The following is a 27,995-nucleotide window of genomic DNA, read 5'->3' on the forward strand; positions in this document are numbered from 1 at the left end:
TGCACTTTTTAGCCTAATCCCTTCATTGTACCATACCTGGTCCACAATTGTTCCAATACAATTAAATGTATCAAGATGAGACACGCTTTTGCACACATTTTATGTTTTTACATGAATATACTTTTGTCTTATTTTGAGCAGTGCCTAGACCACAATTTTCATAGGTGAATCTGAATAGAACATCTTATGGAAGTTGACTAATTATTCCTCTGTCTGTATATAAGTTAACTGGTATCTTTGTTGATTTGTATCATGAAGATTGTTTGTTTGAGACATGAACTGACCAATATGTACAAGATTAGCTGGATTTAATAAGATGAACAAAAATAAATGTTTAAAAAATTTTCTTCAAGCTTTCCATTATTATTGCATCCAGAATTTAGAAAGCTAGTCAAAGATCTCAGTCCTAGCTGTTCAAGTTTTAAATTAACCAACATCCGCTGCCTCACAAAACCATTCACACCTCTGTAGCTTTTTCACGCTTTGAAAAATCACATCTGCAGCCTAATATTAGAGGACTTTTAACAGCATATGGGAGGAAAGAATGATGTATTGTTTTCAAAACCTCTATGAATAAAATTTGAGATTTTATTCGTAGAGGTATGGCGTACCTATAACCCCTCCAAGAGTCAACAATTTGTAAAACCACTTTTTGCTGCAGTTAGTTATTTTTACATTAAAGTTCTTTTCTGTCCTTCTTTGCAAAAACAACTCAAATTTAGCTGGATGGTGAATGTCAGTGTTTTTATCTGTCCAGAGAGCCTTTTTCTCAATATTTGCTTGTGGAAAACTACAAATGGGACCGCTATAAAACTGCTTTGCAACTTTACGCTTGACCTGCTGTGCTCTTTGGTCTTCATTGTGGTTTTTGCTCATCAGTGTTCTCCAAATAACCTCTGAAGGCTTCAGAGAAAAATCATGTCACACTTCAGTTTATGTTAGCAAAAAAAAACACAAAAAAAAACACACAATACGAATAAAACACATTGTAGTCTGTGGTTTTAACATGAATTAATATTAAAAGGTCCATGAGGATTAAATGCTTTTTCTACAAAGCACTGTATTATCAGCATTTGGTTTATTTATTTTGCTGTGAGCATAGTATTGAAACTGAATCATGCCTTGTCTTACTCAACGGAAGTGGCAGTGGAAAACAAAACTATTTTAGTCAAACAACTTCCTCGTCTTAATGCGGAGAAGCTTTAAGGTTTGTCATTAAATGTGAATGCTTTAATTTTTTCTGTTAAATCTATAGGAAAATGTGACTGGATCACCTTTATTTGGTTAGACTTCTTAGCAGAGACATCTAAAATTGTACTGATAAGTCCATACATCCACTGTCTATACCCGCTTATCCATGCAGGGTCTCCGGGGGCTCAGTCTGTATCTTCAGCAGTCATTGGGCGAGAGGCGGGACGCACCCTGGGCAGTCCATCACAGGGCAACACAGCGACACACAGGACAAACAACCAAACACACACACTCGCACCTAAGAGCAGTTTAGAGAGACTAATCCAACAATCATGTTTTTGGACTGTGGGAGGCAGTCGGAGAACCTGGAGAGAACCCAAGCATCCACAGGGAGAACATGCAAACTCCATGCAGAAAGACCGCAGACTGGGTCTGAAGAACAGATGACTGTCAGCTGAAAAAAAGAACGTTCCCCTGAGAACCCTTTTGGTGAAGGCTCGATAATCTTGCCCCTTAAGCCTGCTTAAGCTAAAAAAGAAAAAGAAAACATTGAATCTGTTTTCAGGTCTCCTGATTCAGGGCCACGAAGAGTTCTGTTATCAAGTTTTTTTACTTTATTTTATTTGTGTGTGTGTGGTTTTTTTTTTTTTTTTTTTTTTTTGTTGCTTGTAGAAAGCGCAAACCTTGTCCAACAATGTATTACATATTTTTCCATTACAAGGTTCACAACACAACCTGCGCATGTAATTGGTATTGTTTTTTTTTTGTTTGTTTTTTTTGCTTTGCTGAAGTTTATTTCTCATTCCACCCTTGGTCTGAATTTAAGCTCTCTGCATGTTTGTAGGTTAGTTGAAAACTCATCTGTGTTTATCTGTAGTTGCTGAGACAATGCTAAATGTTTTGTCCAGGCTCACCATGACAAACTGTTTCACATGGCTCGCCGCGCAGGGCGTCATTCAGTCAGGAAGCCTGACATCATCCTGAGCTGCTGTCAGTGGCGATTGTACAATACAGCTGGCTAATGCTGCTTTATAGTTCTAATGAGATAGTGGATGGAGACAGCATTAAACCATTGTATTTGACTCAAAGAGGGGTAAAATAACCACATTTTGTAATTATTGACAATAACAGCTTGAGCTCGTCTAGCAGTTAACTTCTGCAAATAATCGGCATCTGAAGGAGTTCTTAAAGCTGTAGCAAACCATGTAACCATGTGTTTAAGTCTTAGGGTAAAGACATAACAGATTAGGTTGCTCTTTTAAAGTTAAGAAAATCAAGTTTAAAACCTGGTACTCAGCTCTCAGAGAGGTTGAGATATGGATGGAAACCTTAATCTCACATAAATCCATCAAAATTGGCAGACCAAGGTCAAAATAAAGATCTGTGCCTGAATTAGTTGTATTAATGATATTGACAGTTTGGACCAATGGAAGAGCGATCAAGAGTAACACGTAACCACTGATCAGGCCCAAAATCTGGGAGTAGTGATGGACTCAGAGCATCTAAAGACACTTACAAGGTCGGCCTTCTATCACCTGAAGAACATTTCCAGGATTAATGGGGGTGTTGAAAAATTACTAAATGCGTTTATATTTAGTAGAATAGATTACTGCAACGGTGTTTTCACAGGTCTGCCTAAAAAGTGGATCAGACAGCTGCAGCTGATCCAGAACGCTGCTGCCCGCGTCCTCACTAAGACTAAAAGTAGAGCACATCACCCCAGTTCTAAAGTCCTTCCATGGCTCCCTGTATCTCAGAGAATAGACTTTAAAATACTTCTGTTAGTCTATAAATCCCTGAATGGCTTAGCACCTAAATACATCACAGACTTGTTATCAGTGTATCAACCATCCAGACCACTAAGGTCTTCTGGCTCCAGCCTGCTCTGCATATCTAGAACCAGAACCAAAGCAGAATTTAGTTCCTATGCTCCGCTGATCTTGAACATACTCCCAAAAGACTAAAAGTGCTGAAAGTCTGAGTTTCTTTAAATTAATGTAAAAAAAAAAAAAAAAACACATTTCATTAGAGTTGTCTTTAAATGTTAATGTTAAATTCAAACTGTAGTGAACAAAACTTCATTGGAATCAGTTTGCAGTTGAACCTATCTTGACCTACTGCTACTATTCCACTGCAATGTGCTTTCCTCTGTATATTTTCTTTTCTTATCTTTTCATGTACAGCACTTTGAATGGTCTTGTTACTGAAACGTGCTACACAAATAAACCTTGCCTTGCCTAGCATCAGCCTTTCATTACCAGACATGGTGCTATTTGTAAGAAAAAATAAGTTAATGTAAGGGCCTACTAAACCAAAACTAAGAGCTTGTTTTTCTTTTCTTTTTTTCCCTTATAGGGAAAATATTTGTATAAACAAAAGCTGAACTCTGCCTTTATGCACTAAACCTGTGCTTAAATTAGCTCAGATCTTTTTGAAGTGAGGTTATGTGAAATCGTCATCCATGATGATTCCTCTAGCTCTAGAAAGATGTCATGTCCCTGGGAAACATGACATTTACTTGCTGGAAAAGTAATTAGAACTGCTGGCCTTGTTAAGAGCTCTGAGCGGGTAAAGAGCAGTGAGGTCATTCAGGTGAATACCAGCAATTTTACTACACGCTTACAATATCCTGCAGTCTGTTTTCGTTTCTCAGGGAAATGGAGCCATACCAACAAATAAAGGAAAAATTAAAGGCTATAAAACAAGAATAAAACATCCGCATTAAAGTGCTATCAACATTAAAATCCTGCAACTTCCGGTAAAAATGCATGCGTTGGTGGGACTTTTTACACACAGCCTATTGATAACTCCTAGATCTTTCCTTCCCCTCAGGTCAAAGGACTGGGCATCCTCCTCAACAGCACCTTTTCCTTCACCTCCAGTCTCAGTAATATCAGTCAATCTGTTTGTTTCCACCTTGATAACATAAATCGTCTCCGTCCTTCTCTCACTCCACCGCTGTTCTTGTTCAGTCTGCTCACTTCCCATCTAGACTAGTCTTCTTTGGCTCTTCCTCATAAAACCCTTCATAAATTCCAACTCTTCCAAAACTCAGCTGCCCTATCATCACACCTACTCGACTGCAAAGTACTTCTCCTCACCCTTAAAGCTGTACCCCACTTCGTTCCCTCCATGCCTTTCTGATCTCCTTCACATTGCTACACCTGTCTAATTGTAATTTGCATTTTGGATTGTATGTTGTTGTTGTTTTTTTAATGCCCTGTCTGCTTTTATGTTTGATGTAAGGTGACCTTGAGTGCCAAGAAAGGCACGTATAAATAAAATTTATTATCATTATTATCATTATTATTATTAGATACTCAGGGTGGTGGAACGAGCGAGTCACACGTACACCAAATGTTGTAGCTTTAGCAATTTGAAAACAACCCTAAATGATGATGCTCACATCAGTGGGACATGGAGGATAACTGCCAACCCACCACATGACCAAGGTGCTGTTTTGGTCAGCTGAACGATGCCTGTGTTGCCATGTGAAGTTAGATGGTTTTAGTCGGCGGGCCGGCCAGCCGGGTCAGTGCGCCAGGATCCCAGGGACCGCTGGGTCAGTTTGCTCTAGCTCCAATGAGAATGGACAAAACATTTTTAATTTTGCGCCAGTTGTGCAGCAGCATCAATGATGTTCCTGATCATATTGCTTTTCAGGTCTTCAAATGTGGTTAATTCAATATATCTCCAGTGGGTTTTTACTTGCCATGCAAGTGACACACTGTGGGTTCTTGCTTGCTGTGGTAAGCAAACTTCTTTAGAAATATGAAGCCCACACAGGAAACTGTGACAAGTTGCTGCACCTAAGATTATCGTCGTAAAAGCTCAATAAGACTGTGGCAGCTCCTGTCAGTAATTATGAATAAAGGTTTTTGGAACCTATGGTTCCAAAAATACGGTATAAAATACGGTATAAAAATGGAATTTAGGAGCAACTCTTTGCAGGTTATTCTGTTGATTTATCTTTGACAGCATTTGAGGACGGGCCTCTCCAAAAGGTTAACATCACACCCAATAAGAAGAAACAAGTTGGTAAAATGAAAACGTTACCTTATACCCTCACCTGTCAGGGGAATCAATAATATGCAGCTTAACAGTACATGACTTTCAAAATTTTTTAATGAAAAGTTTGACGTGCATTTCTATTCAGCCTGAGTTAATGGATCCACCTTTGCTGCATTACAGCTGCAAGTCAGCTGGGATCTGTCTGCACCAGCATCGTATTTCTAGTCTAAAACCTTTGACCATCCCTCTTTGCATAATGTCCTCTTTGCTCAAGAGTGTCTGTGAACATCAGGTTTTAGATCTTGTCACACATTCCTGACTTAAAGCATGCTGCCAGCATGCTTTAAGTCTGCCTCCATCATTCCGAGGGCAAAGAAACCTCAAGTCGCCTCATTTAATGAATACCGGCCTGTTGCACTGACTCCCATCACGATGAAGTGCTTTGACAGGCTGGTAAAAGAAATCATCGTCTCCAGACTCCCACCAACAATCGACCCATTCCAGTTTGCCTACCGGCGGAACCGCTCCACTGAGGACACCATCTCCTCCACTCTTCACCTGAGCCTGGCACACATGGAGAAGAACACCCGTGTTTCTGGTAGGAAAACTGGAAGATCTGGGTTTCAGCAACTGGCTGCTAGACTTCCTCACCAACAGACCTGTCAGTCCGGGTTGGACAGAACACCTCTGATGTCATCACCCTCAGCATGGGCTCCCCTCAGGGCTGCGTCCTGAGCCCCCTGTTGTTCACCCTGATGACACGACTGCATCCCCAGGTTCACCACCAATCACATTGTGAAGTCTGCAGACGACACGACAGTGGTGGGCCTGATCAGAGACGAAAACAACCGGGACCACAAAGAGGAGGTAGAGCAGCTGGTAGGGCCTGGTGCAGAGACAACAGCCTGATCCTGAACCGTGGAGAAGAACGGAGATCATCGTCGACTTCAGGAAGAAGCAGGCCTGCACCACGCTCCACTGCTCATCAACAGCTCAGCTGTGGAGGTGGTCAGCAGCCCAAGTTACCTCAGGGGAGCACATCACAGACAACTTCACCTGGTCTGTGAACACATCACTGGTGAAGAGGGCACAGAAGCGACTGTACTTCCTTTTGAGGATGAGGAGAGCCCACCTGTACCCGCCCATCCTCACAACCTTCTACAGAAGCACCATAGAGAGCATTCTGACCAGCTGTCTCTCTGTGTGGTGTGGAGGCTGCAGTGCCTCCGACTGGAAGAACGTGAGGAGAGTGGTGAGGACAGCAGAAGGGATCATCAAGGATCCTCTCCCCTCCATTAAGGACATTTTATCTCAGCACTGCGTGTCCCGAGCCCGAAACATCAGAGATCCCTCATATCCCCATCATGGACTGTTTTCCCTGCTGCCCTCTGGGAAACAACAACAGCCTTTTCCCCTCTGCCATCAGACTGTTGAACTCTAAAAAAAAAATTTCAGGAGGATGTGCAGTTTTAGTTTCCTGTTACACGGTGAGGGGTGTGGAGATAAATCGTTTTCCTGTCCCCGCAGTTGTTCCTCGTGGAGGCTTCTTTGATTAATACCTCCCTTGGCCCGCCTTCCAGTTTAGGTGGACAACCATGTTTTGGTAGGTTTCCAGACCGTGGCATGCTCTTTTGATTTGATGGGTTGGACAGCATTTGATCAGATGTTCAAAGCTTGTTATAGTGTTATAACTAAACCTGCTTGAAACCTCTGTGGAAGCTACAGTAAAGCAGGTGGAATTTCCCTACAGCTGATGTCAGTCATGCGTTATCTTTAAATGGGGAACAACCATCTTCTCTGTCTGATCTCTCAAGCTGATAGACTCCATTACTACCACAGGTCAGCGGAAGAGTAGGCAGAAATGAGTTAACTGGACCTGAATGACTTTGTAAAAACTGGGGAAGTTTGTGTAACTGTTTCCGCCAAGTTTTTTTTTTTTTTTTTTTTTTGCTCCTCTGAGCAGCAACTGAGATAGTTTATCTTCATGCGGTCAAGGCCAAGAGTCAGCTAAAAACGCTTATCTTCAGAAAATATTCAAAGATAAACTGTTTATTCCTGGCAAATGGTTTACTGATTTACTGATAATCAAAGTAAAAGAAAAAAAAAAGATTAAACATGTGGAGGAAAATATGTGCAAAATGGTATAGAAAGCCACAAAACCAGCTGAGATCTATTTTTAGGAAACCTCTTTCTGCTGGTTTAATATTAACCGATGCCTGAAACTTATCCAGGCATGTTAAGGGAAAGATGTGTTCAGGATGTTGAGCTACAACTGTTTCATCATTGTATTAGACCACTGGACTGGCCTGACTGGAACCCCATAGAAAATCTACTCGGTATTGTTCAGAGAAAGATGGCGTCTACTAGAGCAACAAGCTGATTCTCTGCATGCCACGCTGCTCTGATGCTGTAGGTGATGCAACACAGCCCTGACCAAGTACTCAGTGCATATTGTACAGTACCATAACTTTTCTAGCAAGCCCCAATCACTGAATCAAAAATCTTTCCCTTCCAGTCAATTTTCTGTTATTATTCTTGAGAACGGGACACTGAACAGGCCCACAGAGGCTGACTGCCAGACAACTGTCAAGTTAGCAGTCTTCCCCATTACTGCACAAGTAACAGCATGACCACAACATAATATTTGTTAGAAAAAAAAAAAAAGAGATACTTTTGGTTATTTTACAAGCTGATCTCTCAAATGTAGAATTTGCATTAGGTGTAAAGCTACGAGAACAGAAATAAACATTACACATAACTATGTGCAGAAGGACTCTTGAGTTTTGAATGAAATGATTTCAATGATCCACTTGAGTGTTTTCTGTTGACTTACTCGTTCAACATCTCGGCTTTTAGGGGTGTTTAGCAGCAGTGGTGGCCAGGATCACACTCTGTTCTGTGGGCAGCTGACCAAGCCAAACTATGAGCCACTTCCTGGGTCAATCCTCCTCCTAATCATGTCCGATGACACCAGTCCTAACAAAACTGGACTTCTTAGATGACTAACGAGTTACTGAAAATATTCATTTTGTGTCCAGTAATAACCGGGGCCTCTCCCAACAGTAGTTAGTCATCGGTGGTGTTGAAATTGGACGAAACACACACATTGGTGACAGCTCTGTTCCCTGGCTGAAATAACGCTTTTTTTCCCCTTGCTAGACGGATCTCTTTATGCTCCTTGGAGTCTTTTCTGCTGACTCCAGGTCTAAACTATAAGCTGGAAGGCTGCTGTGGGTTTTTCCCTGTCAAGCTGAAGCAGTCATCTCTGCTAAAAACTTTGTAAAGAAGAGGGGAAAAAAAGCCCTTATTGTATTTAAAGGAAAAGGACCAACCATTCAGCATTGAGAGAAAAGCCATTAATGTATTCTTTACAATAACACAAAACTCTTCTATGTTAACAAGACTGTACAATGCAGGTAATCTCCCATGCAAACATATACGAACGATAGAAAGATTTTGTACACACGTTAATTTTTGGCTTTTGATAGAAAAAGTAAAAACTTTAAGTCAGTTCTGTGTCTCCAGTAGCTAAAGATGAATTGGTTCGACTTATTATGGTCAACCAATCCCGTTTTTCAGGTAAAAGGTGCAAAAAAAACCCTGTTTATTTCAGGTCCTGGGTGACTGCGTTAAAAAAAGAGGTCCGGGAAAAACGGATGGTGGATGGGCACGTGCAGCTGCTGTGGGATTTCCGCCATGGAGAGGACGTCGTCGGTTATGAGGTAGGCTGTGGGCCCGATTCGAGTCCACACGCACCTCTCGCAGAGCGGGCCATCGTCAGTCACGCATTCGGTCTGGATGAAAGAACAGAAAACACTTTTTTTTGTTTTCTTCTTTTTTTTTTTTTTTACAATGAAAAGAAAACCTCCCTTCCACAAAGTGATTTTAAGTCATCTTACACACTGCATCTTTTGTTTGGACATGATGAACGCTGAGCCCGGCGTGATGCAGTTGGGACATTCTGAGATGGAGCAGGGCAGAGGGCTGCTGCCCACCACCAGAGAGCTGGGCATCTGGGACTTGAGGAAGTATTCCTTAAAGTTAAAAGGATGATGTTAAGGTGAAGTCAATGCAATTTCTCCACAGACACAAAATACAGAAACACCATCACAAACTAGAGTTTTTATGAGAGAAACCAGAACAAAGTAGTAAGTGAGTGTGAAGAGAAATGATAGACGCTTAAAAAAAAAAAAAATCTGAAAAGTGTCATGGGAATGTTGTATTCAGCCCCCAAAACTGCAACAGCAACAATACGATAAGCGTGAGCATCACCCTGAGGACAACATATCCAACCATGAAACAGGGTGGTGGCAGCATCATGCTGTGAGGATGCACAAAGCCTTCTCCAGCACATCCCAAAGATTCTCTATGGGGTTAAGGTCTGGACTCTGGTGTCTGGTGGTCTCATGCTCCCTGAACCACGCTTTCACAAGTCGAGCCCGATGAATCCTGGCATTGTCGTCATGTACCCGTGATATCAAGGAAGAAAAGGTCCATTGATGGAATAACTTGATCATTGAGTACATTCAGGTGGTCAGCTGACCTCATCCTTTGAGCTCCTAATGTTGCTGAACCTAGACCTGACCAGCTGCAGCAACCCCACATCAGGGGCCACTAGGCATGATGGGAGCATCACTTCACCTGCCTCTCTTCTTACCCTGATGCCCCCATCACTCTGGAACAAAGTCAATCTGGACACATCAGACCATGTGACCTTCTTCCATTGCTCCAGAGTCCAATCTTTATGCTTCCTAGCAAATTAAAGCCTTTTTTCCTGGTTAGCTTCACTGATTAGTGGTTTTCTTAAAGCTACACAGCTGTTCAGTCCCAATCCCTTCAGTTCCCTTCACATTGTGTGTGTGGAAATGATCTTACTTTTACTACTAAACACAGCCCGGAGTTCTACTGATGTTTTTCTTCCATTTGATTTCACCAAACGTTTAAATGATCGGCGATCACGATCATTCAGGATTATTTCCTCAAAGAACATTGATCCCCACCGTCCTTCCAGTTTTTAACAATGCGTTGGACACTTCTTAACCCAATTTTGGTCATTTCTGCAATCTCCTTAGAGGTTTCACCAGCTTGATAGGTGCCAATGATTTGACCCCTCTTAATCACACTAACTTCTAGAAGTTAGTCTGATACCGACATGGTTGGTTAACAAATGAGAAGCTGCTCATTTCATCAGCTGACAGACGACAGCCCATGCAGCAATCCCCCAATAGGAGGCTCGTACCTTATTGCTTAGTTAAATCCAGCAGCAACTGTTTTTGGGCCAAGAAGAGTCTTTTCCTCTGTGTAAAGAACCTAAACACGTTTTTTTAGAGTTGAGGTCTTTTTAAAAACCTGCTGTGTGCCATAACCGAGGGGACTAAGTATCTGGAGAGTACACATGATAATTAAGCAGTCCCCTTTTATCAAAGGACAAAATAACCACAGTTCACTAAATCCTGTTTTAGTCAGCTAGGGTGACCAAAATGAGGTCTAGTTGCAGAAAACTAGAAAGAAGGGGGTGGTGAAGTTGTGTCGACTGTGAGCAGACTGTAAAAGTGAGTGTGTCCCACCCCGGCCACTGTGAGGATGCGGAGGATGCTTCTAGTTACAACCAGGGAGGTCATGGCCCGCGTCACCGCCACGTACAGCAGGTTCCACTCGTCGTTGTGAAAATTCTCTGCAGAGGTAAACCACACCAGAACAATCAGTACGAATATAGTGTTTTTATATAGGAAGAAAAAAAAAAGAAGAAGAACTCACTAAAGGAGAAGTCCCGTATGTGGTGCAGGTTGTGATTGGAAGCAGGGACGGAGACGAAGTCGTCGATGACGATCACGGTGTCAAACTCCAGACCTTTGGCCTTGTGGACAGTTCCAACAATAAAGTCTGCTTACAGAGAAAATACATGTTAGATGATGGAAGGAAACTCTGACATAAATGTGCGTAAAGATTTCTGGCTAGTAGAGAAGACGACAAACATCCCCTGAGTGGGGAACTCCAGGTGTACCAGCAGCAAAGTGACAGATTTACACAAAGGTAAAAAGATAAAACCAGAAAGTAAGAGCAAGGAGACTGTTTATGTAAAGATTAGTGGTAAAAATCAACAATACACTGTTTATCAGCAGAGAAACGGTGATGAAGACGCCTCCCACAAGCGCTACAGGTGAGAACATGTTTCCTTTTGAAACCCCATTGCTTCCTGTTTCCACACCGCAAACTTTCATCTGATAATCAACCAGGGGAGCCAATTCTAAACCTTTTACAAATCAAGCCACGGGGTAGGAAAGTCCCCAAGTGGCAACCTTGTGACCCTGAGATCTACGACGATCGTCGCGCCTCGGTCTGAACGCGTACCTGCGCTGTGGAAGTCGCCCTCGGAGCAGGCCTTCAGTCGGCCCACCAGCTCAGGGATGCGCTCTCTGTATTTCTCCACAATGCAGCATTTCCCGTCCAGCTCCTTGTCTTCCGTTTGGGTGATGTACTCCTTAAAGGCCGAGTAGGCGTTTTTCTTAGTCGCGAAAAAGGTCCGGATGAGGGGGTCTTTGATGGCTGAGAGGGAAAGAAAAATCGACATAGTTTCCCCACTTAGTTTTTACAAATACAAGTGTGATGCACATTTATGTTCCCTCCCCAGAGTCAATTCTTTGTTGACCAGCCATTGGCTGTGGTCACAGTCGGACGCTTCTGAGGGTGTATCAGCTTTGCACATCTTTCAGATTTCTGCACATTTCTCTCTGCAGAGCAGCGGTCTGAATGCTCACAGCCCTGGCTGAACCATGTTAAGATCTACCTGCTGATACACGGTACAGAAAAAAAGCGTCTGTCCCCGTAACTCTTGTCACTTTGTGAATTTTTGTCTCATCTTAGTCATTTTACTATCAGACAAACATAACTTGAATAGCAAGAGTGGTATTTAAATGTTGATTTCATTGATTAAGGGGAAGAAGTAAAGCAAGTGATTAAAGTCGTCTGGATCCTGTAGAAGTTAAGCAGCCCGAGATCACCTACCCCCACCGTGTTTGATGTTTTTCCTGAAGTCCCGTCTTAGTTTTATGTCAGAGCAATCCGCATAGATAGTTTGCAGAAAGTTCCCATTTTGTCTCACTGGTCCACAGAATATTTTCCCAAACTCCTCGGGACTCATTAAGGAGTTTGCTGGACATATCATAGACGGGCCTTTTGTTTGTTTTGCTCAGCAGGGATCTTGGTCTTGGCAGTCTTGCATGAGCTCCATTTAACCCGCCTCTTTCTTATTGTTGATCCGTGAACACTGACCTGAACTGAGGGAGCGGAGCCTGGAAGTGGAAGAGTGAGCGATTTTTTTTCACGCAAACATAAACAGCATTGCACAAGAGCGTCAGCAGCTGCTGGTCCAACAAAGCATGGCTGATAGAAAGCGCTGGAAAGTATGGCTCCACTTTTCTAAATGCGCTGCAAGGCCAGCGGTGGGAATACTTCTAATCTGAGGAAGCATCTGGTCACTGCTGCCAATTTAGCAAATTTCTCGCCATCAGCAACCTTTTAAAAAAAAACATTTCGCCATGAAACCCCCCTGCAGTCAGAGCAAAGAGTGTAGAGGATAGCCTCTCTGTTCCCTCGTTGCATTTTATATTGTTTTTTTCTTCTCTGATACTGCTGCACTAAAACAATTCCCTGAGTTTTATGTACACACAGCTTCAGTCCCTTACTTATCCTCGTTCACTCTGTGCCTCTGATAACTGTTGTTTTGGTAAAAATTTGGGTATTAAAATTCATAAATTATTCAATAAGATTCAATTCTAGATCCAATGAAGTTTATATATTTAGAAATAAATATGTTCATTTGAAACAGTTGCAGATTTTATTAATAAACTAACATTTATTATAACATAAACACACAAAGGTACCGAAAATAGGTACTGTTAAGTACCAGTAGCAATTCCCAGGTACCGAGTATGCGTACCGTATCAGTCCAAATGTGAAAGGCACCCATCCCTAGCTGTAATACTGCATTTATGTAGAATCAAAACTTTGCAGTGACCTTTACAACATATCATTTAAATCTTTTGTTTAAAGAAACAGCACGAACATCCACTTCTGATGCTTTTTTTTCTTCCTCTGGCTCATTTCTGTAGGTCACAATTACATGACGAACTTTAAAGGAGCAATAAATAATAATTTCTAATCAGAACAACAAAAACACACACACACACAACAACCTGCCACTGACAACAACCTATTGTACTAAAGACACGCTGGTCAGGTCGACCATTAGTGGCGGCGTGCTCAGTCACAGCAGCTCAGGCTAACCCTCCATCTGATGTATGCAATTTTGTTGCATGCAAGCACTTTCCGCTTGCATGCAAACACGAGCTACACTCTGAACTGAAGTAGGTCCGGACCGTACCTCTAGATCTGAAAGGAGAAAACTGTGACTCAGACATTGTTGATGGAGAGAACCTATTGTTAATTAGGGAATGTTGCTTCTCTCCCAGGTTAGAAATGAGAATGATTTAGGTTGATTTTAAAGTAGATATCTTACTTACTCCTCCTTTAACCTCTTAGAAATGGAAGAAATTAAGTATTTATCACACAAATGCTTTCATGGATTTATTAGATCCATCATGGACAACACATTTCACCCCCTGCACCAGACTGTAGAGGAGCTGAGCAGCTCCTTTTGACTTAGACATCCTGTCTGTAAAGAGGAGCGCTACCGCAGGTCATTCATCCCTGCTGCTATCAGATTACACAATGCTGCACTATAACTGTAATAACCGTGCAATAACTAAGAGTGCAATTACCATTCAATACCCTGTGCAATAATCCTGTTAAATAAGGGACTTCAGCTGTATAGTTATCTCACTATATATATATATATATATATATATATATATATATATATATATATATATATATATATATATATATATATATATATATATATATATATATATATACCCACTGTTTATACCTTATGCACCTTTTCCTCCTTTTGGCACATTCTTTTTTCACTAAGCCGATGTGTGAGAAGTGAATTTCTCCAATGTGAGATCAATAAGGCTTATTTTATATTAAAGAACCAAAAATCCTAACAAGCTCCATCTAATCAAACTTGTCTAACTTGAAATGCCTGCTGCCCCACAACTCGTACCAGTACACAACCCATCCACATTTAACTCAGAGACTATCCCACTCAAACGAAACTGGCCTCTTCCTTCTTTCCGCTCTTCCTTCCCCTCTACCGCCTTCTAATGTATTTGCACACTGAGAGCCTGCGTGCTTTAACGCTCGCTTTCTCTTTAGCACAGGATTGTAGCGTGACATCAAGCTCCCCAGTCAGAAAAAAATACTTATAATGTTCTTTAATGCAAGTGTGAATTCGTCACAAATCATGGGTCATGTGTGTACGTCTGTCAAGGAATCCTTTCATGCTTGGATCCTGTCCCCTCAGATTTCTTTTTTTATATATAGAGACCTTCTCTTCTGGTGTTTTCCAGTGTTCTTATTAATTATGTGCTGGTTTTAAAATAAAAACATTGGAGTAAATCCAAATTATGTAAAAGTGTGGTAATGGGCATCAAGAGCATACTCATCATAAACTACCTTCTGCTTCTCAGAGGATTTTTTTTTGTTTCTTTTAATAACAGAGTCTGAATAATTTGTTTATCTATATTCTTTTGTAACAGTAATGCCGAATAACAGTTAAAACGCTGTTGTGGTAAAATTGTTCAAAACACGTTGAAATTCTTTAATCAGGTAAAATAGGTTAAAGAGACAAAAGGACTGATAAAAAATACAAAATGTTTGATCATTAACGTTAGTGCAGCACTGCTAAATGCCTTTTCTCCGTAGATCTCACCTCTTTTTTTCGCTTCCTGCCCCGCCTCAGTCATCAGGTGGTAAATGTCCATTATCCTGTCCAGCCCGATGTTTCTGACACCCTGCAAGACAAAAGCAAAAGTTATGTATACATGCTGGAAAATAATGAAGCCACTTCTCATGTCCTGTGGGTGCACGTAAACCCTCACTCCGATGAAGTGGATCCGGCACTGCTGGTTAGCATCCGTTAGCTGGACGGCCCCCTTAAAGACACCGAGATTACACCTCGCGAGGATGCCGATCTTCCCTCGGCTACAGCTCTCCCCCTTCTTCATGGCCTCCAGGGCTTTAGATGCCGTTTCGTCACACACGGCACCTGTAGGATTGACAGAGAAATCTGATCAAAGGACCAATTTAAGGTACACCGTGTAGGCTGATGCAGGGGTCTTCAACCCTGGTCCTCAGGACCCGCTGCCCTGAATGTTTTAGATGCATCTCTGCTCCACCAAACCTGAATCAAATGACTGCATGACCTCCTCACCACCATCAAGGGTTGCAGAGGCATGTTAATCTGCCATTTATTTAATTGTTGTGTGTGTGTGGAGGTCCTGAGGACCAAAGGCAGAACACATCTGGGCTAATCTATCCACCCACATCCATCAAATCCAGTTGTATTTACAACTGGATCTGATAAGATCTAGTTGGCTCGTGTAGCCACATATGTTCAGAAGAACATAAGTAAATGGAGAAGACCCCATAAGCTGATGCATTAACAGAGCTTTCTGTAATATCATGGGATTTATCTCATGTTGCTGTTTTTCTCTTGAAAAGGAAAAACAAAAGAACCAAAAAAGATATAAAGCAAAAGCTTTAACACCAATCTGTCAGCTGCTTGGTACAGAACATTTAGTAAAGGGCTAAAAAAAAAAAAATTGTTTTAGCTGTTCTAAGCGTACATTCCTGCAGCTCTTACCTTTCTGCATTCCTCCGACGAGAATCTTCTGGACCCCTTTACAAACCTTCAGGATGGCCGCGCCCACAAAGGCGATCTCCGCTCCGAACCGAAAGCTCTAGACATACAAAGTACAATGGAACTTATGCTTGTGATCCGATAGATAGATAGATAGATAGATAGATAGATAGATAGATAGATAGATAGATAGATAGATAGATAGATAGATAGATAGATAGATATAGATAGATAGTAGATGATGATTCGATAGATGATAGATCGATTAGTAGATAGCTATAGATGATATATAGATAGCAATAGATAGATCGTCATTATATTGATAGCTAGCTAGCTGCTCGCTAGCATAGATACGAAGATAGTAGTAGTTCGTACGCTCAGATTGAAGCTAGATTCGCTCATAGATCGATAGACTAGTATGCTCCATAGATAGATTATAGATATAGATAGTCTTTTTTGATCTCACATTGGAGAAATGACTTCTTTTCTTAATTTTGTTACAAAATTAACACCAGCAGGAGTTGCACTGATGTACAGTGCTGCCAAAAAAGGATTTAGGGCTTAGGTCTGGCCTTTGTCTGGGCCGTTCTAACATGAATATTTGTTGATCTAAACCATTTCGTTGGATCTCTGGCTGTAAGCTATGGGTATTTGTCCTGCTGGGAAGTGAACCTTTAACCCGCTATCACGTTTTCTGCTGCCTCTGAAAGGTTCTCCTGTATCTATCTCCGTCCAGCTTTCCTCCTCCTGCTGAAAACTACATCATGAGAGCAGCGGGAATGTTCACCTATACCTGCGTGAGGTAGAAGATGTGAGTGTGGCCAACTGAGTGGAGGGCGTTGACTGCTCCTTTGAAGGTGTAGATCTGCTGGTGGGGGTCTCCCACCAGGATCTTCCCGCAGCGCTGGGACAGCAGGACGTCCATGATGGCTGAGAAGAAGAACGGCGCTCTTGAAAACAGCAGACGGTTTGTTTCTCCAGCACATGAGGCAAAGCACACAGATGAGTACCTGGCGTGCAGTCCTGAGCCTCGTCGATAAAAATGGCATCGTATCGGTCGGACAGGCGCGGCCTTGGGTTTCTCAGCTGCCATAACTTCAGGTAACCTGCGTAGCAAAAGCTGCAGTTTTAATCTGAGGTGCTGTTGCTTAAATAAGCGTTTGTTTGAATTATAAAAAATAAAAAAAACGCTGCACCATCATGAGGCATGAAGTAGGCCTGTTTGGATTTCTCCTTAACGTCCTTCATTTTGTTCCAGATCATCTTTGCCTCGCTGATAAAAAACTGCAAGTATACAAGCATAAGAAAAACAAAAAACAGCACGTCCTCAGCATGGCCCTCGTCACAAATGCATTCAGTGAGCAGATTAAAGAAGCGCACAGATTTCTACCATTTGCTCCTCAGAATCTATAATCTTCCTGAAGCCTTTTTTGACTACATAGTCGAAGGGGACGTGCTGGGTGTCGATGGTTGGGTCCGCTGAGGCCATGAAAGCATTCAGGATGGTAGCCACCACTTTAGCTCTGGCGTAGCCTGCGGATCCCGTAGGCAGAACTAGGTTGATGCTGAATGGCTTCACGTTCATGGTGAGCTTTTTATTAGCGTTGTATCTGCAAAACAGCACACGAGAGACCGCTCAGTCAGAGGAGGACGCCCGCTAAGAAACACGTGCCGTTTGCATCGAGTCCTTGAGTTTGCAAAGGTGAGGATAAATCTGCGTGTAGCTGGGATTTCAGGGTCCTCACCTCATCCCAACATCGTGGTAGGCTAAGGAGTGGGCAGTCTTGCATTCCACGTTGGGAGGGAAGCGGCGCTGCGCCTCGCAGGCCACCGATTTGTTAAAAGCCACGTAGAGGAAGCGGAGGTGTGGACGCTGCGCGGCGTATTTCACCAGCGTGGTCGTCTTCCCTGTACCTGTGTCAGATGCAAAAAAAACACTGCTGTAAAAAAACAAAGAGCTGGTTCTCATCCTCGGTTTAAAACAGGTCAGTGACTTTTTTTATTCTTGGTGCAGCCAAATAACAGAATGTATCAAATGGAGCTTTTGGAAGATGTATGCAGCCTCTCCACCTCACTGGGATTTCACACGTCCTCTTGGAAAGTCCCCTTTAAGGGTTATATTTTTTTACTCAAAATCTCAAACTTAGTAGGAAAAGTAGGTACATCCAAGTGTCAGGAATGCCGTAAGAAGAACCAGGACAGCTTCTGACTGGGCCACAAGCAGTAGCGTTTTTTTGGCACGGACAAACCGGACAGCTAACTGGAGCGGCGCGAGCACATAAAAAAATAAATTGAAGATCAACTGCTCCGTAAAGGCATTTTCCATTATCTACCATGTCACTGTGTGAGAAATTGGTGAGTTGCTGCCCCTTGCAGCTGCAGCTGCCATGCTTGCTGTGAGAAGAAGCTGCAGAGGCTGACAGCTGTAGGCTTATGAGATGAGGAGAGGTCATGGGGTGCGGGGTAATTGGATGTAAAACCGCCACTGGGTACAAATGTGGTATAGGTATACAACTAGCGCCACTGCCGATGAGCACCCCATTCCCTGGGGTAAAATCTCTGGATGGGAAGGGCTAACTAAACCCAAAGCTTTCTGAAGCAATCTTGGTGATTTTAACGATTATTGCAGACATTAGCATGCACCGTGCCACTGTAGCCAAGACAAAATGGTCATTCTCTCGTTTCTGTGGATGATCTGCATCTCGAGTCCCCTACCATTCAACAACCCCCCCCCCCTTTCCAAGAAGGTCATGGCATGTAGTAAATTATTATATGTCTGTGCATGTTCACGGTTAATTGTATTATAATTATGCTTTCTAAATAGAGGCAGATGGCATCCTGAGCCATTTCTGTCTCTGGGCTCCCACATAAAAGGGCGGACATGAGTGCGTGGAGAGGTACTAGGAGCTAGATTTTATGAGCGCGTATGCGACGTCACTATAAACTGCTCGGCGGGAAGAAGTCTCCCAGGCAGCTGCGACTTGCAGGCTCCTGCAGCCTCTCTGCACCGCGGACTGACAGGTGTGCTGGGTTAGGGTAAGGGTTAGGAGTTTGTCACAAGAAATAGCCAACAAGTGCGGTCAACTATGAACCTACTATTTATTTTTAAGTGCTAGTTCGAAAAAAAGAACAGACCTTTTACATTTATCTTATCTTTTATTGATTTTTATCAGATCCCCAGACTAAAGTCATACATGCTGTTGGCGGACTGCGTATGACTCCACGTCAGGTTTAGCCTGCCAGTTGGTTAAATAAACCAACAACACCTATATTGTTTAGAGGGCCTTGAAAACTGCATTACATTTGGTTTGCTGTATTTTGTTAATCTTAACCGATCTGGGGTTTTCCAGCAAACTTGTTTTTGCGCTTTACAATGTAGTTTGCAGTAAGAGGGACGGTCTGCCTTGGTGCTGTTCCTCGGAAGGCGCACCGTGGGCAGCTAAAACCACAAACGTCATTAAAGAAAAGGTGCGCATTGAAGTGAACATGATTTCTACAGGTTTTGCCAACACATACCTTAGAACACTGAAAATGGTACCAGCGAAACTAGCAATGAATCATATCAATGCAGCCTAGAAACCCAGCAAACTGTTTCACATGAAGCATCTTCTTATATCTTTAGAATCTAATGATAAAGCTGTGTTCGTTTCAGGTGATGCTTTCTTAACTTACGTCCTTCTACGGGTCATCTCTGAGCGTGATGTTTCAATTTGTAATCTCAACAAATTTACAAAAACCTAAACATCACCACCATAAGCAATTATTATTGATGTAAACTTGTAGGAGAAACCAACTCCCACTAACCCACCGCGAGTCACTTCAGTCTCATACTTATGGTGTGATTTGATTCAGAACAAATATGATCAGCCTGGATTCTTTGTGTCTCTGTAAGGACATGTGCTCAGATTTAACTTGGCAGGGCTGTGCCAAGCTGTCCCCATCTCAGAGGAGACGATCCCTGCAGTAGAATAGACTGGATGACAGGATGCCCGCAGAACGGCTGCTGATTCTTTTTTTTTTGGACATTTCATTTAAAACTTTTGTGACAAAGTGATCTGTAGTTCATTCGATAAATAAAATAAGCGTAAACATATAGTAGTAGAAGTTTGGGATTGCTTAGAAATATCCTCATATTATTAATAAAAAGCACCATTTTCTTCAGTTAAAATAACAATGAGAACTAGAATCGTTCAACTTCTGAAGAAGTTGAAGAAGGCGCCCGCCTGGTGGTGCGCGTAACCGTCAAAGGCAAAGCTTCCAAGTTCCTTGGTCGTAGGCTTTTATCACTTGGGAAACTTTTAAATCAAATCTTCTGAGTGTGAAAAGGATTTGTCTTGGTCAAAACCAGCCAACAGGAGGAGGTCTGCATCCAAGCAGCATGGAAAATTGGTGTTATTAAAACATGATTAAATACTTCAATGTAGCATGAAAAAATTAAATATGTGAATAAAAATGTTAAAGGCATTACAAACTACTAAAGGAAGTACAAACTCTGTGAAGCAGAAGTTGGTGAGACCTTCCTAGAGCTACTTCCGGTTAGCAACATGCTAAGCGTTAGCCGCTAACATGGTTGTGTCCAGTATCACCGGGTGATTGTACTCTGTTAGTTTGGTCCAAATCCTGTACTGGGAAGTTCCTCAAAAAGGGTGCCAATACTTAATGTCACCAAAGCTCACCAAAGGCCATGTGTCAGATCGGCCTTCTTTAGCAACTAAGCCTCACCAAATCTGGGCCCAGAACTTTGACAAAAATGGTGTGTAGTGCCATTTCCCACAGGTGAGTGGTGCTGTATAGGCCGGGGGTAGTTCTTGCTGTTGCAATTTTTTCATCATTCATTCATTTACATCAGTTGTTCAAATTATTTATTTGTTACTTGTAAAAAAGAAAAAAAAAATATTCGGTACCCCCAGCGGGTTGCGAACCTGCGACCTTTGGTGCACCAGCCCAACACCTAAACCACTGTACCAAAAAAAGTGCCATGCTGAGCTCTGCATTTTTGAGAGGTCAACTGTGTCTAGGAAGTTTTGAGAAGTGGTTTTTGGTTAATTTTGTCACCACGGTAACTTTAAATGGCGTCAAGTTCAAATAGCACACTTCGCGGGGGCGTTTCCTCAGATCACCTCAATAAACTCACAGTTAGCATGCCAAAGGTCTGCGAGGCTGTAATTGCTACAATAGGAGCATTCTTTGGTAAAAGCAAAGATGTCTAGAACAAATCATTATTTCTAAGCTTTTCAACGCACTGCAAAAAGGGAACTAAAATAAAGTAAAATGTTCTTGAAATGAGCGTATTTGTCCTGGATTGGAGCAGGTAAATAATATCTGCCGACAGAATGAGCATTTTGACCCCTAAAATAAGATAATTAGTAGGGGTGCATCAATTGATGGAAAAAGCGTGACATGCCAGTCACAATTTTTTTTTTTTTTATAACTCACACTGTCGGTTGTTATAATATCACGAGATACCTTCAATATTTCAAACTTGTTCTTGAAAAACATTAATCGGTACCCGTGAAACAATCTGACCCTCTCAAATACCTGCTCTGAAAGTTTAGAGCATTGAAAGTGGCTGAATTTCAGACCATTGCAGAGACTCCAGAAATGTAGGTAATTGTGGCCGATCAAACAGTGCACCCCTAATAATTAGATGTACTGCACTTGAAATAAGATGATGGAGATGAGTTGTTCCTATTTTAAGAGTTAAAAATCTTATTCCCTTGGCAGATCATTTAAACAAATGAAGGACAAATACACTCATTTCAAGAAAAAGTTACCTACTTTTAGTTCCCTTTTTGCAGTGTGTCTTGACTGTAACCTTTGAGCGGTTGTGTAATTACACATCGAACATATGGCTTGCTTTCGCAACAGCTGGCACTCAAGTTGTCTAATGTGAAAGGATGAGTTACTGGAGCATGACAGTGAGATCGGACCCTGGAGAAAAGACGCCCCCTGGTGTCAAAATAAAGAGAAGGCCAGAAACTGCTGCATTGGGTTAGAAATTAGGAGTTTGTTTTAAAATGTTCTACATAACTCACTGTGCTAATAAACGGAACATTTCTTAATGTTATTTTAACTTTTTGGTCACTATTTGCTTTCCCGCTTATATTTGGAACCCAGATTAATTAAAAGTGCGTGAACCTAAGCCTTGTGTAGGAAAACAAAGTCCAAACCAACACGGGACTCCAAAGCGCTGCTCTGTCCTGCTTTTTATGTTGCCAGTTACCGACTCACTATTTTCTAGTTGAGTTAAGACAAAATAAAAATGAAGAGAATGAGCGCAGTGGGTTTTATGCCACTAACAAACCATACCTGCGAATGCGATGATCTTGACCACGTGGTCGTGCTGGATGTCGTGGCTGAGGATCGCCTGCTGTTCTCGTGTCAGGTGAATCTGAGGGAGTCTCTCACTGACACAGAAAGACACAAGTGGGAAAATCTGGACACACTCAAACATCTCACTGAAACAAATCCTTAGGGACAAATACCTGCAGAATGCTGCTAAGACCACAGTTTGAATTTCACTATTATGCCCTATTTGCACAGGATTAGTTTTACTAATGGCAGCATACACTGTACGATATTTTCAATGATTGTACTCAGATACAGCTCAAACCGCAGGGTTTAAAGGTGCAGAGCTCACCATATCTGTTGTTAGCCGGTACAGCCCGACGCTCTGAGGCGACCTGACTGCTCACACTGTACGTCCAAAAACCACACGCAAGATTCAGCCCCGTAGAGAGATGGCGCTATTCAGACGCGTCTACCCAGAAGCCAAACGTAAACAGTAGAAGAAGAAAAAGACAGAAGTGTCGATGCTCACTGTTAAATATGAGGTTTACTTCTAAACCTCTTGGGCTCTTTCTTTCTAAAGTCGCCGGTAGATTTACGCTCGTTTTTTAATGCGCAGTCGCTTATCGGGCCTTGTCTTTTTTCTCTAACAGACCTGATCCCTTCTCCCATTCATCGCACTCTGCAACAAGAGCTAGACGTCGCGCTGTTGTTGCATTTGGCAGACAGCGAGAGCCGTCTGTCTCCATACGTAATTCCAGCCACGTCCACCGACAAGTTTACGAACAGGAAAAATGGCGGTGGGTAGAAATTCAACACTAAATGCATATATTTATACATTATAGAATCGGCTCTGTATCACTGTGTGGCCGTTTGCTTACTGGGTTTGTTTTCAAATAGGAAATAGGCCCTGGACCCAGGGCTTTGTAAACACTTGAACGCAGCCTCCATTCTTCACCAAATGCAAAGAAAAATGCGCCCAGGAAACAAAAAAATGCCTATTCATGTATCAGATCCATCCCATTTAGTATTAAGTTCAGCAAAATATAGTAGGTCATTTGTGGGGGAATGTTTACTTTGCAATTTGCTGACATGGCAGATTCGCACAGGATTAAAAACATGGACAATCTCCGGGATTATTACAAATCACATGCGGTCCAAAAGTAAAACTAATCCCGTGAACTGGCGGGCAATGAAGGCCGATAAAAGTCATCTTTTCAAATCACAGATATTAAATATATGGTATGAATATGACTTCTGATGCCGAGGGTCTGTGGAGCTCCCTAAGCCCCTGGGAAATATCTGAAGATATTAAACAAAGATACGGTGTTCTCTAGACTGCCGGAAATCTAAAATTAATCATTAATGGGGTTTTCCTGTCTGAAGAGAAGTATTACAAACACATTTTTCACTGAGAGATTATGCTACAAAAAATAAACAACTTTCTCAGAACCATCAGTAGATATGGAGGGCGTTGTACCAGCAGCTTTTAAACGTCGTGGGAACAAACAAATAATACTGAAGACACACTGAAAACCGATATACTTTAAACTCACCCGTTCTGGCCAGAGGTGACAGAAAAGGGACCATTTTCCAGCAAGTAGAGAACGTAGTAGATGTTGTAATGCAACCTGAGAAGGTAGAAAATCGAATAAACAAGAAGCAGATCATGGCGGGAACTGCCTCAGAAAACCATCACTGCCTCTGGCGGGTCTCACCTGTAGCTACTCATGATGTCGTTCCTCTCTAAAGCAAGCAGCATGGTGGCCATGTGGCTGAGATACTCTGTGATGGCTGTCAGTGACATGCAGCTGGAGAGCAAAGAGACCAAGGTCTGCACGTCGCCTACACTCTCGCTCAGGGTCAATATGACCGCCATGGCTGCGTATGGGTTGGGACCCTGGAGATCAGGCACAGGTGGTGGCGATCAGGTAAAGATCTGATCCACTTCCTGAATGTGCGATGGAGTCATACCTCAGTGCCAAGGTGAAGAAACCTCTGAATGTCGGGAATGCGTAGCCTGATGGAGGCTTCGGCCTGTGGGAAAAGCCGATGTTTCTTTACGCACCGCAGGACATCTTCTGGCTTCACGCGCTCTCCAACTTGGTGCTGAGCCATCAGCCTGGCCAGAGCAAAATTAAACCACCATAAGTCAGAGCACGCAGTTACTCCACGTGTCCGGCAATGTTTTAAAGTAGACACCAGACAGATCTGCCCCTGTTGATCCCAAATGAGACTTACACCACAAGGTTGCGGATGCTGAGCTCTAAAGCTGCAGGGCGGGTGATGTTGGCGTTTTTCAGCGTGGAGCCGATCTCCTGCACGGTCTCCGTCTCGTTCATCGTGTAGCGGAAGTATTGCTTCTTAAAGGGCACAAACTGAGAAACAACTGGATGCCATTAATAGGGTCGCCTGTTAAACATGCCGGTACGTTTAATACTTTTGTTTATCGCGGTTTTGGGGTTTGTTGGGATGCGTGTAAAGCCTTCCAACGCTGCAAGCAAACCCAGCATTTTCTGAGGGGTCAGGCGGAACAAGCGTCGGTTTTAGCATACGGTTACTTTTAATGTAGGGCTGCTCGATGACAGGAAAATGCATAATTTCTTATCTTATATCTGAATACTGTGATGATAATAGTGAATAAACCACAATTTCCAGGCTCCTTTCTTTTCTGTTTTTTTTTTTATCACAATGTTACCACCTCTTGTTGTGAGCTCTATCAACATCGGCCATATTAATATACATCTAGTCAGCACGTAGGCACAGGGGAAGTCCGTCTAAAAGGCTAATCCCATTATTGACATGCAGAACCTGCCAGCATATCACATGAAACATTATATCCAACCGAATATTGTGTCCATGTAGTCTTTTGTGATTTTTTATATTTAAATAGTGCAGCTCCAATTTGGACAGAAGGAATGCAAAGTATTTCAGCATCAACATCGTATTATTATATATTTTTTTGAACTTATCGGTATCAGCCCCTGAAGTGAAACTGGATCAGTATGAATAACCATCTAGTTGCTGTTTGTGTGTATGCTTCAGGAGGGGGAGTGGGTGGGCCATGTTGTGTTTGTTTGGTCATGTGACAGTGATAGGGATGCAGCGCGGGATTGTGGGAGATTTAACTGAAGGTCATAACAGCACATTAACATCAGACATCGATAATGACCCACAACTTTGCTTAGGTAGAAAATGTTCTTTTCTTTTTTCTGACTGGCCGGTCACTAGTGAGGGCTGTTCATCCTAATAAAAAGACACGTTGCAGTCGCCAGCCAATTTATGGATGCATCATTTGCAGCTCAGTTGAATTTAGGTCAATTAGCCTCACCTTAGGGTCCAGAACGATGTTCCTCCAGCGATGGCAGACGAGGCTGACGTTGCGATAAAGGTCCGACGCAGGGACCAGACGCAGGACCTCTCTCAGCACCTCCTCTGGAAGGTCGTCTATGCAGCCCTGTGGTTGGAACAAAACCTTCCTGCTGCCCAGGAGTCCAAAGTGGGCGTCAGGAAGGGGCTCAACTTCCTCCTCTTCAAACTCGTTAAAGTCCTCATCTTCTCCAAACATCTCTGCAGTCATTCCTTCTAGATAATCGGCCTCATTTTTCTCATATTCGGACACCGTCCCAGAATCTACCAGGCGGGCATCGGCGGAGGCCAACCCCTCGCCCTGAGCCCCCTGAAATATTTCAGCAGCTAGGAGAGCATCGTCACCAATCTCATCCTCTTCGTCTGCATCAGGATCAGCTACAATCGGGGTCGCCAACAAGCTAACATCGTCGTCGTCTTCTTCTTCTTCTTCCTCGTCCACAGCCCCTGAACCCTCTCTGTGTGCTGATGTGGGGGGCACGGAGGATTTGTGTGGACTGGAACTAATGACATCTGTCACGGAGAAAAATTTAGTAATGGTCTTCTGCTGCCCAGGACTCCCTAAAACGGACGTTGCTGATAGAACCGTTGGAAGGAAGAAAAGAAAAAAAAGTTCAGATCCGGGTTTTTTTGTCAGAAGCAAATAAAATCAGTTTAGATCTAAATATGTGGCTCATATATTCTAATCCAGGGGCCAGTATTTACGTCTAGCTTTACAAACACTGCGTGTTAATCTTAGAAGGCATTAATGTTATTATAGAGATGTTTGAAACCTGAACAGTTTATTCTTATGTGTTGAACATCACAAAGTTCAATTCAGTAACAAAAAAAAGGCTAAAACAGATTTGATTCGATTAGAGGAACTTCAGTTTGATGTTTTTCCACCACAGCTCTTTACATGGCAGTGCTTAATCCCCATGCTGGCTGCAAAAAGTCTGCAGCAGGAGGCCAAACAATGGATTACCTTTCCGTCGCTGCTTTGTGGGGGTTCTTGGGTACAGGCCCCAGTTGGGGTCTCGCCTGCCTCGCAGTGTGCGCGGTTTGGTCAGAGCATCTGTGCCATCCTCGCTTTGTCCCAGTTCGTCACAATCCTGTGCATTCAGATGCTTCCTCTTGGCCCTCCCTGGAAACACAGGTAATGAGTGAAGATACACAACGCTGCCTTTTTGGATGACCCTCTGCGCAATAGTTCGGACGTAGGCCGCCACAGCGTTCTACTTAGTCAGCCGTTTAGAAATGGTGAGCAGGTTAGCGGGCTTAAATAATCTTGACAAGAGCTTCCGTCTTCAGAAATATTACCTTTACAGCATATATATGTTTAGGATAAAAGTGTGTAAGCCCCTGTTTGCATTTCTTTGGGACTTAAAATGACGCAAACATGACAAATCGTTTCCAGACTTGTTCCCCCTTTAACGTAGCAGGTCTTGCTTCGTTCTACTCAACAACAACAAAAAACTATTAGTTGGACGGGGGAGTAACCCGGTTGCAGACACGTGCATAGTGTTACAGCAACACCTTGTTGAGGTACCTTTTGTTTGTTTCAACATAACCTCACTCTGTTTAGCAAATGTTTCCAAAAATGTGAAGACCTTAACTAAAACACCAGGACCCACAGACCATAATGCTGTTCATTTTAGGATGTGCACAGGGTGCTGCTGCTGCTCCAGAACTTCCACCCGTTGTCCTCAGCTCTCTCCGGGTTTGCCCCGGGGTTCCTACTCCTGGTGGGAGGAGCCCGAAATACCTGAAAAGGTAAGCCCGGCCGGAGGAAGTCGGACCACATGCCCGAACCGCCTCATCTGGATCCTTCAGACGCAGAGGAGCCGTAGCTGCACCTTAACCTAGCCAGTCTGTGCCCACAACGCATTTGCTGCTCAAAACAATCATGTAGTCTGCTGTCCAACCTATCCCCAGCTGGGGTTATTGTATTCAACAGCCCTTCGTTTGTGACGAATCTGCGTCCAACTTCAAAAAGGCTTACAAGGCTACCCTTTGCCGCCTCTTTTATTTTCTTAGAATAATAATACCTCACCTTTAACAGCCACCTCCATCTTGGCTTCCGACACATGCGTCGCCTTTGAACGAAGCGACAACAGTTAAACCACCTGGAACACAGGTAACTTATGACCGTCGCTAAAGAGTTCAGCTAGTTTATCTCTCTTACGGTTAAAGCGACGTTTTTCTGCTCCCTGCTTTTACACCGCTGAAAGACGACCGTGTTAAGAGCTCAAATGTGGCGTCCTCGTTACTGTCTGGTGGTAAATATATAGCTTTCACATATTGTTTTTAGACAAGTCGGACAATGGTCTCTGAAAGAAAACAGTTTGTGGGGTCGCTGCCACTTGATTGGCCAGTTTGGTCTTCTTCG

At 42.8% G+C, this 27,995-nt stretch overlaps 1 protein-coding gene across 1 annotated transcript; it reads right to left on the reverse strand.

Moving 5' to 3' along the window:
• Positions 1–8,543: 8,543 nt before the first annotated feature.
• Positions 8,544–27,987, reverse strand: fbxo18 (F-box DNA helicase 1). Its single transcript, XM_021320067.2, has 22 exons — positions 27,792–27,987; positions 27,660–27,702; positions 26,592–26,750; positions 25,590–26,203; positions 24,500–24,636; positions 24,233–24,380; positions 23,977–24,158; positions 23,815–23,889; positions 22,280–22,377; positions 17,716–17,884; positions 17,361–17,580; positions 17,167–17,254; positions 16,981–17,076; positions 16,764–16,900; positions 15,974–16,070; positions 15,210–15,376; positions 15,041–15,122; positions 11,554–11,748; positions 10,960–11,085; positions 10,770–10,876; positions 9,102–9,236; positions 8,544–8,996 (listed from the first exon to the last, which is right to left on the reverse strand). Exons 2-22 carry the CDS (start codon positions 27,676–27,678, stop codon positions 8,832–8,834), a joined length of 3,216 nt encoding a protein of 1,071 aa, XP_021175742.2. The 5' UTR covers positions 27,679–27,702; positions 27,792–27,987; the 3' UTR covers positions 8,544–8,831.
• Between the last annotated feature and the right edge of the window lie 8 nt (positions 27,988–27,995).

Source organism: Fundulus heteroclitus, chromosome 8 (genome assembly GCF_011125445.2).
Source record: "Fundulus heteroclitus isolate FHET01 chromosome 8, MU-UCD_Fhet_4.1, whole genome shotgun sequence".
NCBI lineage: Eukaryota > Metazoa > Chordata > Actinopteri > Cyprinodontiformes > Fundulidae > Fundulus > Fundulus heteroclitus.

Coding starts and splice junctions, on each gene's coding strand:
- fbxo18 (XM_021320067.2), bottom strand. Junction 17,885..22,279: donor CAAGATCATCGCATTCGCAG/GTATGGTTTGTT, acceptor CATCTGACACAG/GTACAGGGAAGACGACCACG. Junction 17,255..17,360: donor TAGATTCTGAGGAGCAAATG/GTAGAAATCTGT, acceptor GTATACTTGCAG/TTTTTTATCAGCGAGGCAAA.